Here is a 25,564-nt window from a genome sequence, read left to right as displayed (position 1 = left end):
GCTCCACCGCCACTTTAGGGATCGAAACAGTATATGTACTGCTCATCCTGAGCCTCCTGGTTCGTGAATAGCATGCCAGAACTGAAGTAAAGACTGACACTAAGGTCACCTAGAAATAGTTTTAGATGCGATTCCAAATAGTCGATAACTCCTATAGGTAGACATTCGTGTTTGTCACCCAGCATCTGATATGGATGTCGGATTTGAAGATAACTCAGGAATGGGAGAAGAGAACCTAGAAAATCTACAGCATGACGACCGGAGAAGGCGCTTTTTGCAGCCGGCTGAGATAACAATTCTTGTCAGTTCAATTTTCACTTGCAGCGCAACCCGCATTTCTGTACAGGAATCTCTGTACCCCCCGTACAATACAGCGGGGAGGTGGGGGCCGCTCTGTAAACACGGCTCCTTGTCAGCAATAGTCACAGGATGAGCCCTCACTCTCCCCACGACTGTTTTTAAGCATCTGGCTTTAGTTAGCAGCTATTTCTGACCCACAGAGATAAAGCGAGAACTGCTGGCCGGAGGCGGAGATTACGGGAAACGGCAGTGAATTCTATAGGCGATGAACACGGTCGCTGCGATTTCCATGCAACCAAAATAAATAATAATCTTAGCAGAGTGTGCTATGGACATGAAATGAAGCACTTATCAGATCAGACGTGGGGGCAAAGTACAGTGTACCAGTCCATGCATGTATCTGCGGTGCCAGGCGCCAGTGCTGCCAGGGAAAGTTTGCATCATATTTGAGGACACTCGTGGCCACCACGGGGGGGGGGGGGGGGGGGGGGGTGGGGGGGGGGATCTAAAAGAAAATGTATATAAATACTGTGCGGCCATCTCTCCATTCAGGGTCTGTTCGGATTTACGTAATACTACATTTCCCCAGCAGCGCCCTCTACAGGAGCAGATGATAACGTAGTATTGATTACTCTGAATACTAAACGTTACAGACTCTAGCAGGGTAGTAGATTTACCAATTCAACCCCCGATCAGAGGGACGGACGATTGCTATGCGTTCACCAGCCGCTTCTGTGGACCAGACACTGACCTCTATGTAAGGCTTCGTTCACATCTGCGACGGACTCCATGGCAGAAACCTGACGGACCCCATAAAAGTTAAAAGGTTCCGCCGGTCGCCGATGGCATCAGTCATGCAAATATTCAGCGCTTCCTGTATTTTCGTTGTTCGGCTCCTACGACTGAGCAGAGCAACGGAAACACAGACGAGGCCTAAACCGTTCATATGTGGCTCATCCACAGAGGCAGCTGATCCCAAAGGACCTGCTATCCCCAAACTACACCGCTGCGAGATCACGGCTCAGACTGGTACAATCAGTAGCTAATATTTGAAGGAACACGACAGGCAAAACTGGTACAATGTGTTAATGTATCAGTTTTGCTTGGAGTGTTCCTTTAAACAGTGCAGGGCCTGAGGGGGCGGAGCATGACACAGGGATTCTCTCTCTGGTGTTCTCGGCTCTGCACTAGGCATAGCACAATGTATCCGTTTTGCCAGGAGTGTTCCTATAAATCGTAGAACCCCTTAAAATCTCAGTGACCCCCGATATAATGTTATTAGAATACAGCAGTACACACCTGGGGGTTGGATTTGGCTAGATTCTCAATTTTAACCCAAGCTTCTTCTCTTTCTTTTAGCTTTAGCTTTTCCCTGGAAGGCAGACATGCAGAAAAGAAAATAAATTATAATCTATAATCCAGGTTCTGCAATCCTCTCAGAATCAGAATTGTGGTTTCTCTATCTAGCGGTCGGTATACGAGAACTGCGGATAAAATCTCACACAAGGGGCAAAGTTTCCGTAGCTCCCGCTATTTAACAACCTTCGTATGCTGCACCCCCCCCCCTCATCCTTCAATGATTTGAGGTCCGGGAAGGATTAGTCTATGTTATGCTCCAGGTGCGGTGTCAGGTTGGTAAGAGGTCTTAGATCATTCGTTTTACATGTGGGGTAAGCAATACTGTTAAAGGGGAACTCCAGAGAAACCAAACAATGTGAATTTGAAAGGTCGATCATGACGATTGAAGCCAGCGCTATCTCTTCTAGCTTGCATGAGCCGTTGCTTAGCAACAAACCATCCACGCATTGGGTGACAACGGCAGATCTCCATCGTCCTGTGTGATCGGCCAAGGTCGCTGAGGAATCCTTTAAGCCGCTACATGTCCAGTGTGGGGGATGGCAGCTATGTTGCTCCCTGGGGAGGAGCGCTCTGCTCTCGGAGCTATTTCTAGACCCCCAGTAAGGACATGTCCCTGTTGCCTGTGTTTCTGCAATGAATATGGCGTGCAGAAGTTGCGACCTTGACGATCAGACTTACTTTTGTTTCTCTGCTTTGAACTGTTGAGTGCAGTCATCAAAGAGTTTTTGGTTCATCTCCATAAACAACTTCAGGGCATTATATATCAAGCCGTGTATAGTCCTACAGATAAGAAACAAAGAAGCCAAACTTAATAAGTGACCGACATTCATGGTCCGCAGCGGATCACATGGGAAGCTAGGATAAGAAACATTCAATTATAACGGGGGCGCGTTACCACAACCCCGCTTGAAAGGTCCGGTTTCAGAATGATGGGGGTGTGGGGGCCCTTTAAGATACCAGATTCTATTAGCATAGAGGAGACCGGCTCCAAACAGCAGGACTTGCCCAGAAATGCCAGGACCATAAGATCATTACATAGACGGTCCCCATTGGTTTCAATGGGTGTTTTGTAATACTTAAAGGGGATATCCTATATATGACACGCCGTCACGTATTAACCTATGGGGGTCATTAATCTTAGGCTGTGTTCACACTGAGTTTTTTGCAGGCACAAAATCAATGGGAGGCATTTTCGGACGTTTTTTGGCACGTTTTCCGACACGGCTTCCCCGTCAAGAAACTCAATGTGAACTGGGCCTTAGGATGAACGCTAATTGAATGCTGTGGCTCCCGGCCAGCAACGTCCCAGTGCAGAATATTCAAAGGGACCTTGTTTCTTCCAATCACCAAATCAGCACGGGTCCCGGAGGTTGTACCTCCCTGCCGATTATAATCTTACGGCATATTCTAGCGATATAACATTATCAGATGGAGATGCCCCTTTCATTTCTCCTGTAGGGGATCCCTTGTGTGTAGGATACTCTACATTTTTTTTATCGATGCCGCTCATACGTCTACGGAGGGGAAAATGATCCAGCAGCTCCACCGACTGCGACAAAGGACACATGACTTCCGTCGTGATATTGTCAAGACACGAGGAACAAGGTAATTGTGTTCTGCAGAAGAAAAGATTTCTTACTTGTTCCAATGTGTCTTGGAGTTTCGGTACAAGGATGGGAACATAATGGGAAGGATTTTAGCTGCATTGTCACTGATTAAGCTCATGATGTACTCATTATTCCAATAATACAAAGCTCTCTCCGCCACCTGCAATACAACCAAAGGGAAATGTTACAATATTTATTTTACAATGTGGATGGGAGTGGGTTTACTGTTAAAGGAACAGTGTCACGAAAAAAATTTTTTTTACATCAGTTTGATTTTAGTGTTTTATTAAAAACTTTTATATTTATTTGTGTGTTACTTTTTTTTATTTTTGAACTTTTTCTTCTCTATGGGGGCTGCCATTTTTCTTCTCCATTTCTGTATGTGTCGATTAACGACACATACAGACATGGAATACGGCACATACAGTCCCATAGTGAATGCGAACGGGGCCCGTTCCATCCACTATGCTATACGCCGTCTGTGTGGGAACGGCGCATGCGCCGCTCCCACACAGTCCAAGTTGAACTGTGCGAGGTCCGGCGCCATTTTCCTGTGGACCGGAAGTCGCGGCCGGACAGTAAGATTACTACTTCCGGTCGCGGCTTCCGGACTTGTGCACTTGGAGCGGAGGTAGCAGACGGAGCGGACGGACCGGCGGCGACTGGAGCAGGTAAGCGATTTCTATGTATGTTCGTGTTTCAGTGTGTGTTTACTACTGTATGTAAACCTTCTACACTGTGTGTTAGCTCAAAAAATCCCCTCGTTTCTCCCGGCACTAGCCAGGATAAAGGAGGGGGGGATTCTCAGAGCTCACTAGAGCGAGTGAGTTTTCTCAAATTTTGCAGCATAAAGCAATGTGCTTTACCACATGCAATGCTGCAATTTTGGGAATTGCTCCATCTAGTGACCAGCACTGGGAAATATTATAAATTAGAATCTAATTTATAATATTTCCTGACTCGTGAAAAAAATTAGAACAATGTTTAATCACCTATACACTAATTGTTTAACTAAAAAAATATAAAAAAAATTCTAGCGTCACATTCCCTTTAAAGGGACAGCATACCTGAAAGTGCGGGCTGGACACACACTTGGCCAGCTGTCTGAAGAGCGGCTCCATGACCTTCACAAACTCTGAAGGCTCAATGACGTCTAAAATTTCCTCTAGTTCATTTAAAAACATGACTTCCTTTGGACTGTGAGTCTTCGGCCAATATTTCATCAGCGCCATCACCACCTGTAGAAAGTACAATATCCGTATAGTTACTTCCCAGGGGCCTATTAATACGATTACAAACGGAGTGCAGGACAAAGTGGAGTTAATGGGATTCTTCATCTTTGGCCACTATGTATGTATGTATGTGTGTATGTGTGTGTGTGGGTGTGTGTGTGTGTGTGTGTGTGTGTGTGTTAGATATGAGCTAGTAGATACACTACATGGAGAAAAGTATTGGCGCCCTCTTAATCATTGATTTCAGGTGTTTCCTTCAGTCCCATTCCCCCAGGTGTATAACATCTGGCGCTCGCCCTGCAGTCACTTTACAGACATTTGGGATAGAACGGATCCTTGTAAAGAGATCAGTGAATTCCAGCGCGGTCCTGTAATAGGACGCCACCGTTGTAACACGTCAGTTCCGGAAATTTCTTCCCTCCTAGATATTTCACCATCATCTGTGACTGGTATTATTGTAAAGTGGAAGGAACCGCCGCAACTCAGCCACAAAGTGCAGACCACGTAAAGGGCTTTTTACACTGGCCGATAATCGGCCGGTGCAGCGAGCGCCGATCAACGAGACATCGTTGATCGGCGCCCATTTGATCCTGTCAAACGGAGCTATGGATGGAGACGAGAGCTCGTTACTCCTATCGCTCGTCCCCGTACATTATCATCATGTCGGCAGCGCGTCTCCCTGTTTACACACCAAGATGTGCCGCCGACAAGGATAATATTTTACCTTTTTAAAAGGACACGACCAGCGGATGATCCAGCGTTTGCTCGTTCATCTTCTGATCGCTGTTTACACAGGACAATTATCGGCAACTGTGTAAAACCCCCTTTAGAGAGTGGGGGTGCCGAGTGCTGAAAAGTCATCAACACTCTGCTGACTCAATAACTGCAGAGTACAGACCTCCTCTGGTATTAACATCCACACAAAAACTGTGCCCGGGAGCTTCATGGCATGGGGGCCCGAGCAGCTGCATGCCAGCATTACATCACCAAGCACAATGCCAAGCGTCAGATGGAGAGGTCGCCGCCGCCACTGGACTCTGGAGCAGCGGAAACGTGTTCTGTGGAGTGACGCTTCTCTATCTGGCGTCTGATGGGTGAGTCTGGGTTTGGTGAATGCCAGGAGAACGTTACCCGCCTGACTGCACTGTGCCCGCTGTAAAGCTTGGTGGAAGTGGATAATTCTATTGGTTGTTTTTCAGCGGTCGGTCCATTAAATCCAGTGAAGAGAAACCTTAATGCTTCAGAATATAAAACATTGTGTACAATTGCAGCTTCCAACTTTGCGGGAACAGTTTGGGGTTCGGCCTTTTCTGTTCTAGAACGACTGTGCCCCAGTGCACAAAGTCCATAAAGACCGGGTGGGTGAGCCTGGTGGAAAGAACTTGATTGGCCGTACAGAGTCCTGACCTCAACCCCATCCTACACTGAACAGAGATTACAAACCAGGTCCCCTCCCCCCCAACATCAGCGTCTGACCTTACGAATGATCATCTGGATGAATGAGCAAAAATTCCCACAGACACCCCAAAATCTTGTAGAAAGACCCCAGAAGAGTGAAAGATGTTTTAGCAGCACAGGGAGGACCAACTCCATATTAATGTCTATGGGTTTACAATGGACTCCTGTAGGTGTAACGCGGAGGTGTCCGAATACTTTTCTCCATGTAGAGTATCTTTATATGTATTTCTCTTCCCACCCCCTCCCCTCATTCTTACTATTTGGTCCCTCAAACACAGAGCATATTTTCTCAAAATATTTCATATTTGTCCAAAATGAGAAGAACTGAAGCTCACCGGTTCAGTAAGAGTGCTGTCCTTCTCCAAAAACTGGACCACACAATACGCCAGCTGAAATAAATAAAGAAAATAAAAATAGTTCCAATGCACAAATATCCGGTGCGGTGAACGTTCCTCCTCAGGACGACAAGTAGAATTATCTTTAGATGCCAGATAAACGTTTCCATCTCAAAAATGTGCAACTCGATAGGATCGGGCATGACCGACTCCAACCTGCCCGACCGATCCTTTATGCCCACTGAAAAGAAGCCGCTGGGAGTTTGGCAGCGACTTATTTCCGTCTCCCCTTTTTGTCGAGCACGCACGTATACGGGGAAGTCGGAAGAAGCAGCGGTTGGCCGACAGCTATTTAACCCCTTAATGACCAAGCCATTTTTTTACGTTTTTCCATCGTCTCATTCGAAGAGCTATAACTTTTTTATTTTTGCGTCGACATCGCTGTAGGAGGACTTGTTTTTTGCGGGAGAAGTTGTATTTTTTAACGGCACCATTTTGGGGTACATATAATTTATTGGTTAACTTTTTTTTGGGCCGTTTACCGTGTGGTATAAATAACAATAACTTTATTCAGCGGGTTGTTACGATTGCAAGGATACCAAATTTATATCGATATTTTACTACTTTTACACAGTAAAAACACTTTTTTTTTTTTAAATTATTTGTTTTTGTGTCTCCATATTTGAAGAGCCGTAACTTTTTTATTTTTCCGCCGATGCAGTTGCATGAGGGCTTTTTTCTTTTTTGCGGGACGACTTGTCGTTTTTATTGGTACCCTTTTGGAGTAGTTGATCACTTTTTATCAAATGTTTTTTTAAGGCAGGATTCACAGAAAACAGCAATTTTTGCATTGTTTTTTATTTTATTTTTTACGGCGTCCATCGTGCGGGTTAAATAATGTAATAACTTTATAGTCGGGGTCGTTACGGATGCGGCGATACCAAATATGTGTAACTTTTTGTTTTTTTTTAAAAATAAAAGCATTTTGTAAGGGGAAAAAGTTGGTTTTTCCATTTTTTTTTGCCCATTTATTTTTTATTAAAACTTTTTTTTTTTTAGTAATCCCACTAGGGGACTTCACTATCCTCCGATCGCATTTATAATACACTGCAATACTCCTGTATTGCAGTGTATTACTGCCTGCCTGCGGCATGATCTAGCAGGCATTCATTACAGGCAGACCTGGGGGCCTTTATTAGGCCCCCGGCTGCCATAGAAGACACAGACACTCGGCGATCTTCTCGCCGGGTGTCGGTGGGGAGAGAGGGAGCTCCCTCCCTCTCTCCAAAACCACTCAGATGCGGCGCTCGCTATTGAGCGCCGAATCTGAGGGGTTAAACGGGCGAGATTGATACGGATATCGATCACACACGTTCGAGCAGGGACGTCCCCAGTCCTCCACTCCCTCTGGTAGCTGAGAGCAGGGAGATTTATTGGCTCCCTGCTGTATTTATTCTGATGCAGCGCCGTGAAAAGGCATATGCATCAGAATAAAGCCCATTAATGGCTGCCGTGAAAAGGCGTACTGGCGGTCACTAACGGGTTACGTCTCTGTACACATTGTTAGGGGACTCCGTCACAGATCTGTTGCCAAATGGCAGAAAAAAAACAAAACTACGGACACTTTGACGCAAACTCGACGGAACCTTTTAAAGTGAATGGATTCCGTCAGGCGTCCGTCGTGAGGCTGTTCCGTCGCGGTCGTTATTTTTGTTGTTCTGCGTCGATGAGAGCAGAACGGAAATAGCAACGCACATGTGAACAGAGCCGAACGTGTGAGGGCCGCTTTATAAGATGGGGAGAGGGATTCCTGCGAGTGATGACAATCTGTGTATAGCGAGCGCGGTTCTAAAAGCGGAGGGAAATAACCCCAGACAATACAGCAGGCGATGTGGGGACGGGGCAGTTGTAGCCTCTTACCTGTGGATGGTAGACGCTGAGTGACTTCACTTTGTGTAGCGGTAATAATACCTTCAGTAAGAATATCTTGTGCTCTTCTTTTAATGGTAAGGCAAATCCATTAATTATACTGTAAGACAGAACAGTTGTGCCCCGTTATTAGGTTAATATCTGTATTTCCGTCTTGTACCATCATGCGGTGCAATAACCGTAAATAGGTAAAACCAGACGCCGCTCCTGACCAGATGATGATAAAAAGATTGTGGGTCTAGCAATGCACTAGAGTGGCGCGGTTTCTGCACGAAAGCCGTAATGTTTTTCTGATCTCATACAACCCCGTTAAGTCTCCGTCATACATGGGCATCCGCTCACGGTCATAATACGATTTCATGGTTGATAAAGCAAATGCATCTTGTGAGGGTCAGTTTGGTCTCAAAGTGGCCACCAGGGGCGCCATTTTGCCGGAGATGACGGAGGCAAATCAAATACGTGATTATATATATATTTATTTTTTCCAGCATGAAAGCCACTCTTTGCTCCGAGTAATGGAAGGGAATGCAGATCCGGGACCCCTCCTCACGTGCAGCCTCTTATAGTATTTTACAAAAGGAACCAGACAACCATTTTTAAAGTCACGCATTAATGATAGAACGTATATGAAATATACCGACCTCCCGAGGATTTCCAATAGCTCCGCTATTCCGTTGTGATGTTCGGTTTCATAAATAAACCTAAATATATAAAAAAAATGCCATCAATTAGAGCCAAATACATTGCAAGCAAATCTATACAAACCTACAACACAACTGTCTTTTGTAAAGTGTTTGCACCACCGACGTCCTGCACAAAGTCACTCACCCGTCACATTACTGACGGGAACGAGCCGCAACGGTCTAGTCTCCTGAATTTACCGCCATTATGAGCGCCCTAAGTATACCAAGCACTGGTGGAGGCTAAAAAATACCCACCTCTCCTCCGTTCCCTGTGGCTCCTCCTCTGGTTCACGGCTTTGGAATAAAGTGGGCACACGTAGCGTAAATACTGCAGATTTTACACAACCGATTTCATTGCGGAAAACCCACAGCGTGGGAACAAATCTCATCCACACGCTGTGAAAAAAATCCGCCGAAAAACGGTTCATAAATTGACCAGCGGTGCGGTTTAATTTTTAATCCGCAGCATGTCAATTTATGCTGCGAAATCGCTGCTTTACTGCGGTGGGTTAAACCCGCAACAAAATAGCAAGTGTTGCGATCGTTGCAGCGGAAAAGCAGCGATTGCACGGCAAAAATCGATAATCAGAAAATAACGTAATTCAGACTTGATACCTAAGTGACTAATACACAAGAGGGGTTTTCTCATTTCAGATATTTATGCCATCGGGGTCAGACTGGCCCACCAGAGGATCCTTTCACGGGCCCGGGCTCTGAGGTTTGGAGCCAGTCACTTGCCACTAGGGCATATGAGATGATTGACAGATCTGTCCTTATTGATGACGTCACGTGTGCAATGATGGGGATTATAATGCAGTTAAAGTGGACAGACCCATGTTCTGTATAGAGAGTGGCCCATTTTCTCTGGTCCACCCAAGGAGCCCCAGTCTAACACCGTATGCCATAAATGCGTGATCTCTCGGGGGGTCACTGTGACCCTTCATATCCCAGGCATGGTGTGCAGTGCTGGAATAGAACAAAGATGACTGATCTAATGAACAAAAACTGCTCCGGGGAGAAGACAAAGCACAAGACGGACTCTGTCATTTGTACAATGGTCAGCTGTTCTATGGCGTGGAGCGCTACATATTTCCCTATAAAATGCTGATTTCAGGGAAGCCGCAGGCAGTTCGGAAACATTTCCGACAAAATACAGGTCAAAAAAAATCGACATAAATGAAAGTAGAAATTAATGACATCACAAAGCAGCAGCTCGCATGAGGTCGGAAAAAAGAGCAATAATATGTAAGCATGCAGCGAAACGCACAATGCGTATGACCAAACCCTACAATTAAGAGCTTGAAAGGGTCTGAAATACAAAGACCTCAGCGCCAAGAACATTCTGTACTATACGGAGGTGAAAGAAAGTTATAACAAGATAAAGGAAAAACTATACTTAGCAATATCTTAGCTAGATCAGTTGCTGGGAAAGCTGGGTGGCAAATATGCCCCATCATTACAGCTCTCCCGGTTGGGTTGTGACCCAGCTTTTCTAGACCCCTGAATATCAAAGCTGTCTAGATATGCAGGCGTATCCACAACACTGCATAAAACTAGGCAGATTTGCCATTCTGGAACCTGGGAAAGCTGGGTGTCAGGCCAAGTGCGATCTGTGAGGGCAGTCACGTTCACTAAAGCAAAGAAACAGGGTTGGGCATGTTTTTCTATGGAAGAACCAGCTGAGATAGGGTGATGAGTGATGGTTTTCTTCCTATTTGCATATTTTTCCCAGGGTGCATTGCTTAGTGTCCCTCCCTAAGGAGAGCGGGTATTCCACCAGAGCTTACAATAGCCTGACTATAGTGAAACATTACGTTGATCCTCCTAATGTTAAATCAGGCAGAATTTGCATCAGTAACCGCCAGAGAACCTGCTAAACATTCAGATAACCCACATGTCCTTAGTTCGACACCTACCTATAAAATATATTATTGATTTGTTTCCTGATATAAGCTCGGAGGCCTAAAAACTTCCCATAGATCCGATGCAGCGTTGTCTTCAGGAAATCCCGCTCTCTGGGGTCTTCACTGTCAAAGAGCTCCAATAACTGGAAAATAAAAAGAGAAATAGAATTTATCACCGGACGAGAAACCGTTAAAGAAGCACTCCACTTAATTTTTTTCATTGCACCCTCCATTTGTGCTTCAGTGGGGTGCTGTGTGCAGAAATACTTACCGATCCCCGCATCTTGTCTTTTTCGGGTCCATCGCCGCTCACGTGATCTTCCCTCTGACTTGTCTGAAGTCACTGTGCTTTTGAATAAACCGGAACTCGGGCTCTCAATGCATTCCTATGGAGGCCAGAACGAGGCCAGAACGAGGCTCCATAGGAATGCATTGAGAGCCTTACTTCCGGTTTTCTGAAAAGCAGCGATTCCAGACCAGATCATAATGAAGATCACGTGAGCGGCGCTGGATCCGGAAAACAACAAGATGCGAGGATCGGTAAGTATTTCTGCACACAGCACCCCACCGAAACACCAACGTACAACTGGAGGGTGTGATAAAATAAAGAAGCTCTCCGCTTTATTTATAAGCGACAAAAACCGCTACAAAGAAATCCATACCTGCAGAACGAACTTCTGATCGATGTATTTCTTGGCTACGTTGGGTTGGAAATCAGGAGATTCCAGGAACCTCAAGAAAAATTCATACACGAGCTGAAAGAAAACAAAGTTATTATTTTTCAGTGAAACAAATGTGCGCCTTCATGCAATTTTGCATCAAAGCGTAACTTTGTTTGGGTCAGTCGTTCAGTCACAAATATTAATTTGTTCCGATTATGTAAAGATGGTAATTATACATGTAACTGCTCATCTTCTCCCCCCTGTAGTAGAAGACACCCCCATTACATGTGAAAATCGGAGCGTAAAGATCCTCTCCTATTGGTAAGTGAGGTTATAAACGAAGAAAAATTCCTGTATTGCCCCCTTGGGGTACAGATGGCAGTAACCGGCTGGGATCTTACTTCCTGCTCTCACTTGCAGCTCCCCCTCCCTTACACAGTCACAGAACCAGGAAGTAAAACGTCTCATCCTGTTCTCAGACTCCAAATGAGTGCTGCGCCCCAAAAATGGACTTGGTATCATTTGAGAACTACGATTCTGGGCTTTTATAGGATACCAGGATGGAGCCCCTATACTCTAGTCCCAGAGCGGACAGCAGACTAGTCTTCCCTATCAGCGCTGCCGCTTTGTCCTAGCGATCAAAAGGGGTCACACTGGTTGGACCCCCGTTAATCGGACGCTGGAGGCATATCCTGGCAATATGACATCAAACGTTATAATGAGACAACAAAAGCAAATTGTAGTATGTAAAAATAGACCTATATTTTTGCGGCCAGAATATTTTTGATAGAGCGTGCCCTTTTCCCCATAGGCCACACCCCCTTGTTGAGTGTTGAAAAAAAAAAAGAAGTGTCTAAAACCATTACTAATTGTGGCGCTCGGCCTGTAGATCAGAATTCTGGCTCAATTTTTATAGTAAATCTTCCCAAACATGCTTAGTGTCTGGGCAGTTAAATCCAATCTGTTCTCTGTTATCAGCCATTTCTTTTACCTTATTATTTTCTGCCCTTGCGAAATGGACTCGGGAGTCTAGGAGAGAGATTGGTGGCCAATACCTGTAAGTGAGGCCAAGCGGCTTCCAACGTTGGCTCGTCTTCTTCTGGGTCAAACTCTGCTCCTGTCGGATTGGAGGACGGAGGTAACGTCCGAAACATGTTCACCGCGAACTTGAAAGAAAAGCAAAGGAAGAATTAAAAACTGAAAATACGTAACATCTCTTAAGACCCATTTAGCGACGGAAAGCCGCATCCCTACGGTATCTGAAAATGTGCGTCAAATCCATGTGTTAACATAAGAGATTTTGCTGTGATTGGCCACCACAATTTCTTTTTAAAGAAACAGTACTAGGAAAATGTTCGCATGAGGGGTCATTAAATCCAATGTGGGTTTGCTGCGTTTTGAGACAATCACTTAAAGGGGTTTTCCAGGTTCTGACAACTGATGACCTATCCACCGGATAGGTCATCAGCACATGATCTGTGGGGGTCCGACACCTGGGCCCCGCACAGATCATCTGGTCCGGTGCACCGGACGTCCATGCCGGAATCACTTAGCTCTGGCCACGAAATAGCGGCAATACTACAGTATTCAAGTGAATAGGAACGGACCTGCAGTTCTGCGGCACGGCCACTATGCTATATACGGAGCCAACTGCTTACGGCTCTGTACATTGCATTATTTGCCACAACATCCGGTGCCCGCAGGCCACCGGAGCGGCTTAATGGTGCGGGGTCTGGGTGTCGGACCCGCACCTATGACATACTGATGACCTATCCGGTGGGTCAGAAGGTGCACAACCCCTTTAAAGGGGTTTACTAGTTTCAGCAAATAAAGGTTATTCTTTGTATAATGAAGAGTTAGATAATTTTCCACTCTAGATCCTCAAGATCTTTGCTTGCTGTTATGTAATGGGAACCTTTATTGTTTACTCCCAGAGGATAAAAATCTGTCCTGGTCATGGGATAGCCACACGGGTGCGGGACTCGTTACAGTTGCCAAAGTGGTGTTTTGTAACGAAATGTGCACCACATGACCAGGACCAATGAAGGCTCTTATTGAATGACAGAAAGCAAAGATCTTGAAATCCATGAAGAATTGATACAGAAAGCCGATTAGAAAATCGAGTAACTTTTCATAATACTTAAAGGAATTGAATCATCTCTCTATATTTAATTTTTTTACTAATTAAAACCAGATAATGAACTATACATATATTTTTATTTACTGGTGGTAGATTTTCTTTTCCATTTCCTTTACATGATTATGGGGCAGTCATCTTGTCTGAGCTGATGTTAACAACATTTAGAGATACGCTTTACAGCAGCCACATGGACCATGGGAAACAACTGTCTGGAGCTGACTCATTGACTTCTATGAGGGAGTGTAGTGGGCATGCTCTGTGATTTTTGTTCACTGTCAGTGTAATCCTGCCTGTGTTCATAATGTGATGACTGCTGAGAAGTGATCGCTACAGAACAGGAAGGGTCAGTCTATAATGAATGGTGAATCCTGTGTTATCTATATATAGGTGTTACCAGTCAGTGTAATCCTGCCTGTGTTCATAATGTGATGACTGCTGAGAAGTGATCGCTACAGAACAGGAAGGGTCAGTCTATAATGAATGGTGAATCCTGTGTTATCTATATATAGGTGTTACCAGTCAGTGTAATCCAGCCTGTAATAATAATGACTGCTGAGAAGTGATCTCTACAGAACAGGAATGGTCAGTCTATAATGAATGGTGAATCCTGTGTTATCTATATATAGGTGTTACCAGTCAGTGTAATCCAGCCTGTAATAATAATGACTGCTGAGAAGTGATCACTACAGAACAGGAAGGGTCAGTCTATAATGAATGGTGAATCCTGTGTTATCTATATATAGGTGTTACCAGTCAGTGTAATCCAGCCTGTAATAATAATGACTGCTGAGAAGTGATCGCTACAGAACAGGAAGGGTCACTCTATAATGAATGGTGAATCCTGTGTTCTCTATATATAGGTGTTACCAGTCAGTGTAATCCAGCCTGTAATAATAATGACTGCTGAGAAGTGATCACTACAGAACAGGAAGGGTCAGTCTATAATGAATGGTGAATCCTGTGTTATCTATATATAGGTGTTACCAGTCAGTGTAATCCAGCCTGTAATAATAATGACTGCTGAGAAGTGATCTCTACAGAACAGGAAGGGTCAGTCTATTATGAGCCTCAGTAGCCAGACTAAAAACTGCAATATATCGCTGTGCTTATTTATGACATAGTTCAATGGGGTTTAGCAATGTTATGTAAATAAAATGTATCTATTGTATAATGAAAAGTTCTGCAATTTTCAAATTTATTGATGTTTTTAAGAAGCTGCTTGCCTTCAGTGAATGGAAACCTTCTTGGTTACATTCAATTCAACCTGTCCTGATTATAGCCAGCTGACAGATAAAGTCCTTGTTACAAGCCGGGGCGGCTTCTGTTGTGGTACACGGTTGCCTGGCACCCAGACCGCCTGCTCTCCCACATCACTGGAGGTACACTTTAACCCCTTAAGGACACAGACAATTTTAACTTCTTCCTGGCCGCATTTTAAGAGCCTCGCGGTTTTATTTTTCTGTTGATGGAGCTGTGTGGGGGCCTGTGTTTTTGCAGGGTGAGCTGTAATTTTTGTTGCTTTTGTTTTAGAGTATATATAACTTTATGATTACATAAAATAACGTGAAACTTTAGAGGGTCATTTCACACGTAGCGTAAACACAGCAAATTTGTACAAATCTCATCCACACACTGCGCAAAAAGTAAAAAAAAACGCTCAGATATTGACCTGCGGTGCGGTTCTTTAATCCGCAGCATGTCCATGGTTTTTGCGTAATGGTTTTTTTTGTTGCAGGTTTTTTCCATTGAATTCAATGGGAGGCAAAACCCGCAACAAATAGCAGATGTTGTATTTTTTTGCGGCAGGAAAGTAGAAAAAAAAAAAAAAAACAACGTAAAAAACAACTCAGAAAAAAATAAATCTACTTACCCAGAGTTCTGTGCTTCTTAGTCCAGGCCGGCCTCCTTGGATGACGTTTCGTTTCATCCCATGTGACCGCTGAAGATAATCACAGGCTGAAATGTCATCCCAGAAGGCCGGTCTGCAGGACGTCAGAGGGTATGCGTTTTTTTTAATGTGCAGTTTTCCGTCCGGAATTCCCTGCGACCGCAAGGGCGGATACGCTGTGTACCTTTACGCAGCATATCTGCCCTGTGTGAACGTAGTCTAATAGTTTGAACATTTACGCATGCGGCGATACAAATTATGTTCATTTTATTTTTACGGTTTACGTATTTTTTGGTGAAAAATGAGCAAATGTTTTTTTTAACTGTTACGTTTTGTTTATGTACATTTTCTTAAAACTTGTTTTAAACTTTTTTTAGTCCCCTAGACTCTACAATTTATGTATTGCCTTTGTTAGGTGTGTTAGGCCCCACGCACACAAACTTATTTTTGCGGCCGCAATTCACCCGCAAATCTGCGGGTGAATTGCGGCCCCATTCATTTCAATGGGCCCATGCACATGACCGTGGTTTCCACGGTCCGTGCATGACCCAGGCTGATAGAAATTAATGCACGCGGCCATGGCCCACGATTTGTGGGAGGCCCGCAGGTGACACTCCGCGGCCGTCCGACCTGAAAATCATGGCCATGCACATGGCTACGGTCGTGTGCACAAGGCCTTAAAGGTTTTTTTTCCCGACACTAATATTGATGGTCTATCCTTATGATGAGCCATCAATATCGGATTGTGGGGTCTAACTCCTGGAAATCTTTCCAATCAGCTGAAGGTTGTGGCTGTGTCTGGTATTGCAGCCTCAAACTAATGGAAATGAGCTGTAGTACCCGGCACAACCACAGCCAGATGTACGGCGCTGTGCTGGCGAAAACAATTAAGTAGACATGGCGCTGTATCCACAGGCCCTTCATACAGGGGGTGCCAGGAGTCAGAACCCCCACTTATCAGATATAGGCCATCAATATTACAGTCCGGGAAAACCCTGTTAACCATTCATCGTTATATAAAACGTTCTGTATAACTCCAGTTAGGACGTTCGGTGAAATGGACGCAGCATTGCACAATTTCGTAAGTGAAGATCAGTTAGACAGATTCATTGATTTATTATCCAGCAGTCATGTTGACATCTACGGGCTCACCATGTGAACGACCTCAGGGTAGATTGGTTCCGTGATGACATTGCGGTTGTGGGTTATATACTCCACCATCTCGCTCAGAGCCGCTCTCTTTACTTCCTTCCATTTCAGGTCGCTCAGTGGATCTGAAACAAAGTCGAAGAGGACGCAACATTGGCGCAACTTCTGGACGAACAGCTTTTCTTGCTCGGCTGGGGGCACATCTGTAAGAGGAATAAGAAAGAAGAACGGTAAGAACAGTGCCCACGAAACGAACCTTCAGTGCGACGCATGACATATTTCATTCAGTAACACATTTCCGCAGCAGAATGTCTGCTTAGACTCCTGGAAATTTCTTTGTGATGTTCTCAAGAGAAAGAAAATTATTCATCAAGTAAATAAACACAGGCTCGTCTTGTTCTTGACTCCAGGAAGTAGTAAAGCGACAGCAGCCATTTTTAGCAGCTGCGGAGCCATCATTTAGTCACAGGGTCACCCAGGCAGCCACACAGTTGCCGCTCTCTCCCCCTCTCCTCTCATTGTGGCTCATCCAATTAGGTTTCAATTGAATACAGTACCTGATGCAGGTTCTTACAATAAACCAGTCTTATTACAGTAGCCTGAGGGGCATCTCAAAATGATTTATAGCAATAAACGGAGATCCAGCCCTAGTGATACATTCCTGCGCTTCCATTATTTTTTGGCTTAGAGACCCTGTAGCGAGTAATATGTGAAGTCGGACAATTTATGTGATCAACTAAAATGAAGGGTTAAACTGCAAGAATACATTGCATCCCAATGGATGGTTGATAAGGGTCCTTTATATTTCCCCTCCCCCACCGTGGGGGGTTGGGTTAGTGAAGATTGAATGATCTGTGTGGCCGCTACATTCTCCTATATACCGGTCACAAAATGTTGCTATAAGGCCATTATATCACTATGATCAGAGATCTGTATACAGACGAATGCCAGGAAGACACAGTCCATGTCCTCCCAGCATTGCCCGGTCATGGTTTCCATGACAGCGATCTGACTATGCAACGACCGCTTTGATATTCTGCAACCTGACGATCGAACGGAGCCCTGGACTTGATTATTTCTCTTCGCAGTCATCAGCCGGGTCAGAGTCATTCTATCTCGCTACATTGACACGAACGTATTTCTCGTCAGTGTGCGGTCTGGTTTTGACAGGGGGCTATTCACACATCCGTTTTTTTTGAGCGTGTGCACGTTGCAAGAAACTCGAAGCATACATTATATTCATAAAAAAACGGTCCATCTCTTGTGGACGCAAATCGGACATACTAGTGGCAAGGCGGCCTTTAGGCTCTGTTCACATCGGAGACTCCGTCACAGTTCTGGTGAAAAATCCTGGTAGAAATATCACAGCAGGATACGCTATTTAGACGGACACACGCAAGTAAACCCAACTGAACCTATTAAAGTCAAGACCGTTAGGCTCTGTGATACAATGGCTCTAGCACTTCTTTTCTTCGGTCCTATGACAACTCAGAAGAACGGAGCAAAGCCTAAGGCACATCAAGAAATCGGGATTATGTGAACACAGCCTAAAGTGTAATCGGCCAAGAATGTATATATCCATACTAATTACACAAAGCATGCACAGGGCAGGACGCATTTCTAAGATAGGAGCCTCCTTTGTGGATCCATGAAAAATGTATTTGCAAATTCCCGGTCTACACTCACGGCTTCCCATCGCCTGTTGAAATGGCTTAAAGGGACAGTAAACGTTTAAATCAAATAAGTCTCATTTACCCGAGTACTGAATGTGCTCGACGTCTCTAATACACTCGGTCAATTGGGTTTGTGGGAGTTCATCTCCGGGAACACGGCTGCAGGCTGGCGCAATGCGTTTACCCATGTAAGTCAATACAGAATCCAACATGCATGAGGTGCGGACACTGAATGTGATTATAATGTAGAATGCAAACTCAGGCCAGTTAAAGGAACGCTACAAGTAGAAAACCTCTTCTTAAAATAGCCCTAAAAAAAAAAAAAAGTTTCTGTTCCCATTTCTGTGGCCAAACACCCAGACACTTGTGAAGAGTCGAGAGTAACCAGAGGCGCAGTCATTTATGTGGCTGCTATGAGATACAAAGCCTCAACCAAAGTATGTGCGGAAGTGGAGCTCAGCAAACCGGCTACAAACCCTGGACAAACAGCAACCAGAAACCAGTCCCAGCTGCCAGGAAGGTCAATTGCGCACTTTTCTGTGGGATTTGCGGATACAAGCAGCTAATGTGCCAAATATTTTCAGCCGGTTCCGGCAGCGATCGCCTCGGATCTGCAACGGATTCACATGTCACCAGAAGCAATAAAAAATACGCCTGCCGAGCTACACGGGAAATCTCCGACCGTAAACACTGCCCATCATATGGCTGTTTTTGGAATTGTTCTGTTGCAAATGGTGGACCCTGCTCACAGCTGAGGGTTTGCTGCAATTGTATCCAGTCTAGGCAATCCTCTGTGAGTACGGTCAGTTTTGCTGGAGCGGAATACAGGCCGTGGGTCGGAATACCCGAGATGACAACATCGTTCAGTAGATCCCTACGATGCTGCTAGTCTGAGTCATTAGACCCAGGGGTTGGGCTGGGATTCTTGCCTTATGTGTTCACGCTGCGTTCGAGGGTTCTATCAGAGCTATATACCGTGTGAATTTCCCATTGTGTATACCTCCAATGTATGACACTGTATAGGCATACTAGTATCCGTTTCGGAAACCGCGGCAAAAAATGCCTCTTATTGATTTAACAGGAGGCATTTTTTTTCCCCGCGAGCGGAAAAAAACGCTTGGGGGAGAAAGAAGCGACATGCCCTTTCCTCCGTATCCGTCTTTGACCTCCCATTGACATCAACGGGAGGCAGAGAAAGTGTTATTTGCCCTTCACAATCAATGGCAGCGGCCGAATACCGCCGTGAAAAACGGCGTGCAGGCAGATTTTTCTACCTGCAAAAAACTCAGTGTGAACAGGGCCTAAGACTTTAGCAGCAAAGATCTCTCCTGTCCTGATAGTTTGCAACAATGTATCAGTGGAGTCCGGGCTGCGTAACCGCACATAAGATTTTCTAGACTTGTTACAATTGTGTACAGTCCTCAGCTGTGAGAATTATACAGCATGTTCACACGGCGCTCAAACGAAAAGACACAAACGTGTGAAGTGCTGTAGCGTTTTTGTGAAGCGCTTTTTAAAATACAGGCTGTTTTTATGCGTTTTCGGGGTATTTTTTGCGTGTAAATTGGATTCCCATCGACTATGGAAACATTTGGTACCTTTGGGCGCGAATGGACATGGCGACGCGTACCAACGGCACGCTTTCCATTGAGGTCATTTGCAAACTGTGCCAAAATACGCGTCAAATACACGCCGAGTGAACAGGACCTTAGTGCACGTCCAAACGGATTATGTCCAGGTGTATTTCGGAGCATAAAACGCTCATATTATGCTCTGAAGTTCACTGGAAATATCTCTGCAAACAGCTTGCCTTTAATTTCAATGGGAAATACACCGTGTTGTTTATTCATAGATTGTAAGCTCTTGAGAGCAGGGTCCTCACTCCTCCGGCTTGAATTGTTCGTTTTATCACCATGTAATGTCGGATATTGTCTGTAATTGTTCCCTCTGAATTGTAAAGTGCTGTGGAATATGTTGGCGCTATATAAAGATAATTATATTATTATTATAACAAGAGGAATATTTGTACTCTGCTAAATTAACAAATGCCTTGCAAAAACAGGCTTAAAAAAAGTAAACAAGTCCCTTCCTAAAACATTTTACAAACCGATTATCCATTGACATTTCAATCAGACGTCTCAAAACCTGCTTAAAAAAACAACCTCAAACGCTTTGAAAATCTGCTCTGAAAACGCCTGGATTTCGAGTCTGTTTTCTCTTGAAATCAACCTCGTATTTTTCTGCCTCAAACACGTGCCGCGTGAACATGCCCTTAACTGGTTGCCGACACAGGACGAGTATGCTGTTCCTGAGCGGCGAGCACTTCGCGCATTAGGACGAGCATACTCGTCCTGTGTGACAGCCGTCCCTGCGCGCGTCTGTGCGCGCTATCGAGAGCGGGGCAATGACTGTAATACACAGCCACGGCCCCGCTCTGACAGCGGAGAGAAGAGAAACATCTTCTCTCCGCTGTTAACCCTTTGAACGCCGCGATGACAGCTGATCGCGGCGTTCAAGGAGAGGGGACTGCACATTGATCGCGTCACAGAAAATAACTGACGCGATCAAAGCCCATAACTCATATGGCCAGACAGCCCAGGGTCCAGTGAAGGACCCCAGGGCTGTCTGAACATATTTCCTGTTGTTAGGGCATACTGAGGTATGTCCTAACAACTGCCTGTGTACGATCAGTAACAGGCTAATGTACTGGCATATAGATCTATGCCAGTACATTACAGTTACAAAATAAAAATAAAAATGATAAATCCCTTTATGGGATTAAAAAAAAAAAAGTTAAATGAATGTAAAAAAAAATATAATGGTAAATAAATAAAAAGTAAATAAAATACACAGAAACACACATTTTTTATAATAAATCAACTTTTTAAAATATAAGTCCCAAAACATGAAATAATATAGACATATTTGGTATCGCCACGACTGTAACAACCTGTACAACAAATGTATACCATTATTTATCATGATCGGTGTATGGTGTAAAAAAATAAATATTAAAACTGCTGCACAACTGCTTTTTTTCTGCTTTTTAATCTAATTAAAAATTTATAGAAATTAAACGATAATGTATTTGTACCAAAAAATGGTACCTACATAAAGTACAACTCGTCCCGCAAAAAACAAAGTCTCATACAACTACGTCGTACAAAAAATAAAAGCGTTATGAGCGTCGGGATGCAAAGAGGGAAATGTAAAAAAAATTGCTCTGTCCTCAAGGCCAAAATTGGCCGTGTCCTTAAGGGGTTAAGTCTAGATGAGTTTTCAGTCCCGGAATAAATAAATAATAATATATATATATTTTTTAAAGTCTTCCATTCACTGACAGCAAGCAGAGATGAAACCGGTGAGGATTTGAAACAAAATATATTAGAAAGCTGCAGAACTTTTCATGATACGATGATTCAGCTTAATTGACAAAAAAACGGAAAACCCCTTCAGCAGCAAAAAGAAAGGGGACGCTGCAGAATCTATGCCAAATAAACCAGCCCAGGATTTTTTGTCTTGTGGGTCGGAGAGGATTCAGAATATAGAACACGTGGGTAAGATTTTCCGGCAGAGCAGCAATGTTTCTGGTTGCCATTCCTTGCCTGGCATCGGTTTATCCTGCCCTTGCATGCCATGCATCATCATCACTCTGTGCAACAAGCCGGAGACAGGAGGTGGGGGCAGGAAAACCACCAGGGTTTATGGCAGTAAATAACACACAATACACAGTCAAACTCGATTATAGCCTTCGTCATCGTTGCCTGGAAACCATTGATGGCTGAGAGCTCGAACTGGAAAGGTGCAAAATGACGGCGACACGCAAACTGCTGCTGCTCAGGACGGGAAATGCAAGAGCGAGTGCGCAGCATGGGAGAGCCGCAACCCGACCACAAGGAACTAAAACCGGAATATGGAGAAATAGATTTCATCTCTATAAAGGGGATTATATGGGTTGTGGAGACCATTCTGCACCGGGATGAGAACGCAGTTTGCAATTGCTCAGTGTCTGGGGTCTAGGTAATGTTTAGAATGAATGAAGACGGTGCAACATTCAGCTAAATCGTTGCAGGTCCGGCTCCTCCAAGTCACAACGATCCGCTGTTGTCTCGGGGGCTGCACAATGTAGCATTACATGGCAGATATTTCTATAAATTGTCATCTATGTATTGCATGGTCCCAAATGGGGGACCCCCTCTATGACGTCCATATGCTCTAATAGGGCATATGGACAGGGGTCGTCTTCATGAGGCATCCCCTTTAAGATGTCATAGATGCAATGAGATAAGTGAACAGACGTTAATTATTGAGGCGTTTACAGGGCTAAAAAAAGGGTAACACAATTATTGGAGATATTGGATCAATTTTAAATCTTTTCGGCTGATTTAAAAAGGGGTTGTCCAGTTTAGAAAGTTCATTTCCATACACCCTATCAGGGAATTCTGAGTTAATATCGGGGGGGGGACCTCTGACCAAGAGATGAGGATCCTGATCAGAGTTGAGAGCGTCTCTCTCTCTGGAGGACCGGTCCTGTATTACACAGACATTACATTGATATGAATGGACACTGTAATACTTCATTTCCCCTGTGGTGGCACTGCAGGGAAATTGAACACTTACTGCAAGGTTTCCCCACAGATTACAGCTGATTGCTGGGGGTCTCACAAGTAGGGATTGTCTGAATTGGAGAACTCCTTTAAATGGTTAGCCATACCCATAGCATTTAACCAGATTTCGACCAGAAAATGTATCCAGTCCATTGCAGATTTGCCCCTTAAAGAACCAGTACCAGTGGGCATAAAAATAAAACCTTGACCACGGGTTGAACTGGGGGCAAAACTGTCCGCTGTATAGAGGTCTTTGATCCGGAGAGTAGCCTTTCAATTACGGCTTACAGAAAGGGCTATTCCACCCAAAGACGTTTATGGCAAATCCTCTCGGGTGGTCCTCGGCCAAACTATACTACAAAACGGAGTTCAGGGGACCTCTGTTCCCTATATAGGTAGGGGTCCCAGAGGCAGGATCTACACTTATCAGACATTTGTGGTGTATCTTAAAAAGGTATGTAATAAATGTCTTGGGGTGGAATACCCCCTTAAGGAGCCTATTAAACAACACTGAGGGTGTTTTCAAGGTCACAGTCAATTTGTGGTGTTTTTTTTTGCAGGGGGGATTTTCTAACAGCAGCAAATTAACTGCGACGGGTGAACACAGCCTTAAAGAGGCTCCGTCACCACATAAGTGGCCTATCTTGTACATGATGTGATCGGCGCTGTAATGTAGATTACACCAGTGGTTTTTATTTAGAAAAACAATCATTTTTGACCTTTATTAGCTTTATGCTAACGACTTTCTCAATGGACAACTGGGCGTGTTTTACTTTTTGGCCAAGTGGGCGTTGTACAGAGGAGTGTATGACGCTGACCAATCAGTGACCAATCAGCGTCATACACTTCTCTCCATTCATTTAAACAGCACATAGCGATATAGCCATATCGCTATGTGCAGCAACATACACAAACACTAATGTTACTGCAGTGTCCGGACAGTGAATATACATTACCTCCAGCCAGGACGGGATGTTTATTCACAATACTGACACTTTGCTAACGTTTCTATGAGATTTACAGCAAGGCAAGCGTAATATCGTGAGATTACACTGTAAACGGTCATTTAAATTGATTACGCTTGCTGTGCTGTAGTGTCAGGATTCTGAATAGACATCACGCCCTGGCTGGAGGGAATGTATATTCATTGTCAGGACACTTCAGTAATGTTATAGTGTGTTTATGTGGCTGCACATAGTGATATAGCTATATCGCTATGTGCTGTGTAAATGAATGGAGAGGAGTGTATGACACTGATTGGTCGCTGATTGGTCACTGATTGGTCAGCGTCATACACTCCTCTATACAACGCCCACTTGGCCAAAAAGTAAAACACACCCAGTTGTCCATTGAGGAACTCATTAGCATAAATCTAAAAATAGGTCATAACTTTTCTAAATAAAAACCACCGTTGTAATCTACATTACAGCGCCGATCACATCATGTACAAGATAGGCCACTTATAATGTGGGGACAGAGACTCTTTAATACAAGTACATGAGACCTCATCATTCGTTAAGTTCAGCTGTTGTCAGCCAGTCCCTTACAGCTCCCACATGTCATCCAGCTTTCCTACAGTCCAGAATGGCTGATCTGAAGATCTACGCAGCAACGTAGGAGCCGTTAATGCAACATTAGGCCATTCATCCCATTATAAACCTCTCCAGTCAACCTTTCACCAGCCTGAAATGGCTGATAACAGGGAACAATAGATCGCAGTCAACTGCACAGCAGATAAATGACTAAGAAAGAAAATAAAAGTAAAAATGATGCAGCAGTCCATAGACGGAGCCTGCGTGTAATCTATGCATTCCTTGTATTTCATGTCTCACCGTTGACAGAAAACGTATAGGATTGCAAGTCCGGGCCGCATTTGGTTTGTGTGAAAGACGAAAAAAACAAAAACATAAAAGTGGCACAAGAATCTACTTGCGGCAATAAAAGACGGTGTCAGCCTCCCGCCCCTACGAGTCAACGCAGCGAGGCGGGCGGCCGTCAATCATGCGCGTTCGGTATGTAGTCACATTTTCATCGTCTTCAAGCCTGAACATGGAAACAAAATGTGAAATATCTGCAATTCAGAGATAAAAGGGGGGAGGGGAAGCAGCGTGACACTTGTGGATTATCAGACGGAGCCCAGTAATGCATCTTCTACACACAACCAATGCCAACCTGATCTACAAAAACAGCACTGGCACTCAATCAGATACCCGTCATAAAGGGGCATGTGGGGTTACCTCTCACTTCAGCAAGAAAAATTAACCATTTGTACAACGTACGCTAGCAAGCTGGGAAATCACGGACTCTGGCCATACAAGACCCAGTATATGGCCCCGGCCCACAATCGGCCCATTTAAGTGATCGTGCCGATTAATGGTCTGCCAGGCCGCCAGGCCACCCACCCACCCCCACACACACACACACACACGATCTTCCCTCGAATTCTATAAACTTGTAATCTGCCATCTACGTGCCTGTTGGTTTAATAAAATGGTCATTTTTTATTGCCCCTGTCTGTTTTTATTGCTTACCCGAAGATCAGCTGTGCCAGTGGTGCCTGGCAGCCTCTTATCTTCATCGCGCTACCAGTGTACCAGCCAAAAACAAGGAAGAGGGCAAGAACTGGGCTGGGTCGACG

At 44.5% G+C, this 25,564-nt stretch overlaps 1 protein-coding gene across 4 annotated transcripts in view; it reads right to left on the bottom strand.

The window, feature by feature from the left end:
* PPP2R5C (protein phosphatase 2 regulatory subunit B'gamma) overlaps positions 1 to 25,564 on the bottom strand; it is a 70,261-nt gene that overhangs the window by 3,366 nt on the left and 41,331 nt on the right. For all 4 annotated transcript variants that reach the window (XM_075844242.1, XM_075844241.1, XM_075844243.1 and 1 more), the window contains 11 exons: positions 16,650 to 16,849; positions 12,525 to 12,635; positions 11,470 to 11,562; positions 10,820 to 10,950; positions 8,862 to 8,921; positions 8,212 to 8,320; positions 6,292 to 6,345; positions 4,334 to 4,504; positions 3,299 to 3,426; positions 2,338 to 2,439; positions 1,600 to 1,672 (listed from right to left, as the gene is read on the bottom strand). In XM_075844242.1, coding sequence (XP_075700357.1) covers positions 1,600 to 1,672; positions 2,338 to 2,439; positions 3,299 to 3,426; positions 4,334 to 4,504; positions 6,292 to 6,345; positions 8,212 to 8,320; positions 8,862 to 8,921; positions 10,820 to 10,950; positions 11,470 to 11,562; positions 12,525 to 12,635; positions 16,650 to 16,849 — 1,232 coding nt within the window. The remainder of the gene's footprint in view (positions 1 to 1,599; positions 1,673 to 2,337; positions 2,440 to 3,298; positions 3,427 to 4,333; positions 4,505 to 6,291; positions 6,346 to 8,211; positions 8,321 to 8,861; positions 8,922 to 10,819; positions 10,951 to 11,469; positions 11,563 to 12,524; positions 12,636 to 16,649; positions 16,850 to 25,564) is intronic.

The sequence above is a fragment of the Rhinoderma darwinii genome, chromosome 12 (genome assembly GCF_050947455.1).
Source record: "Rhinoderma darwinii isolate aRhiDar2 chromosome 12, aRhiDar2.hap1, whole genome shotgun sequence".
NCBI classification, from domain to species: domain Eukaryota; kingdom Metazoa; phylum Chordata; class Amphibia; order Anura; family Rhinodermatidae; genus Rhinoderma; species Rhinoderma darwinii.
This window is presented reverse-complemented; position numbering and strand designations above follow the sequence as displayed.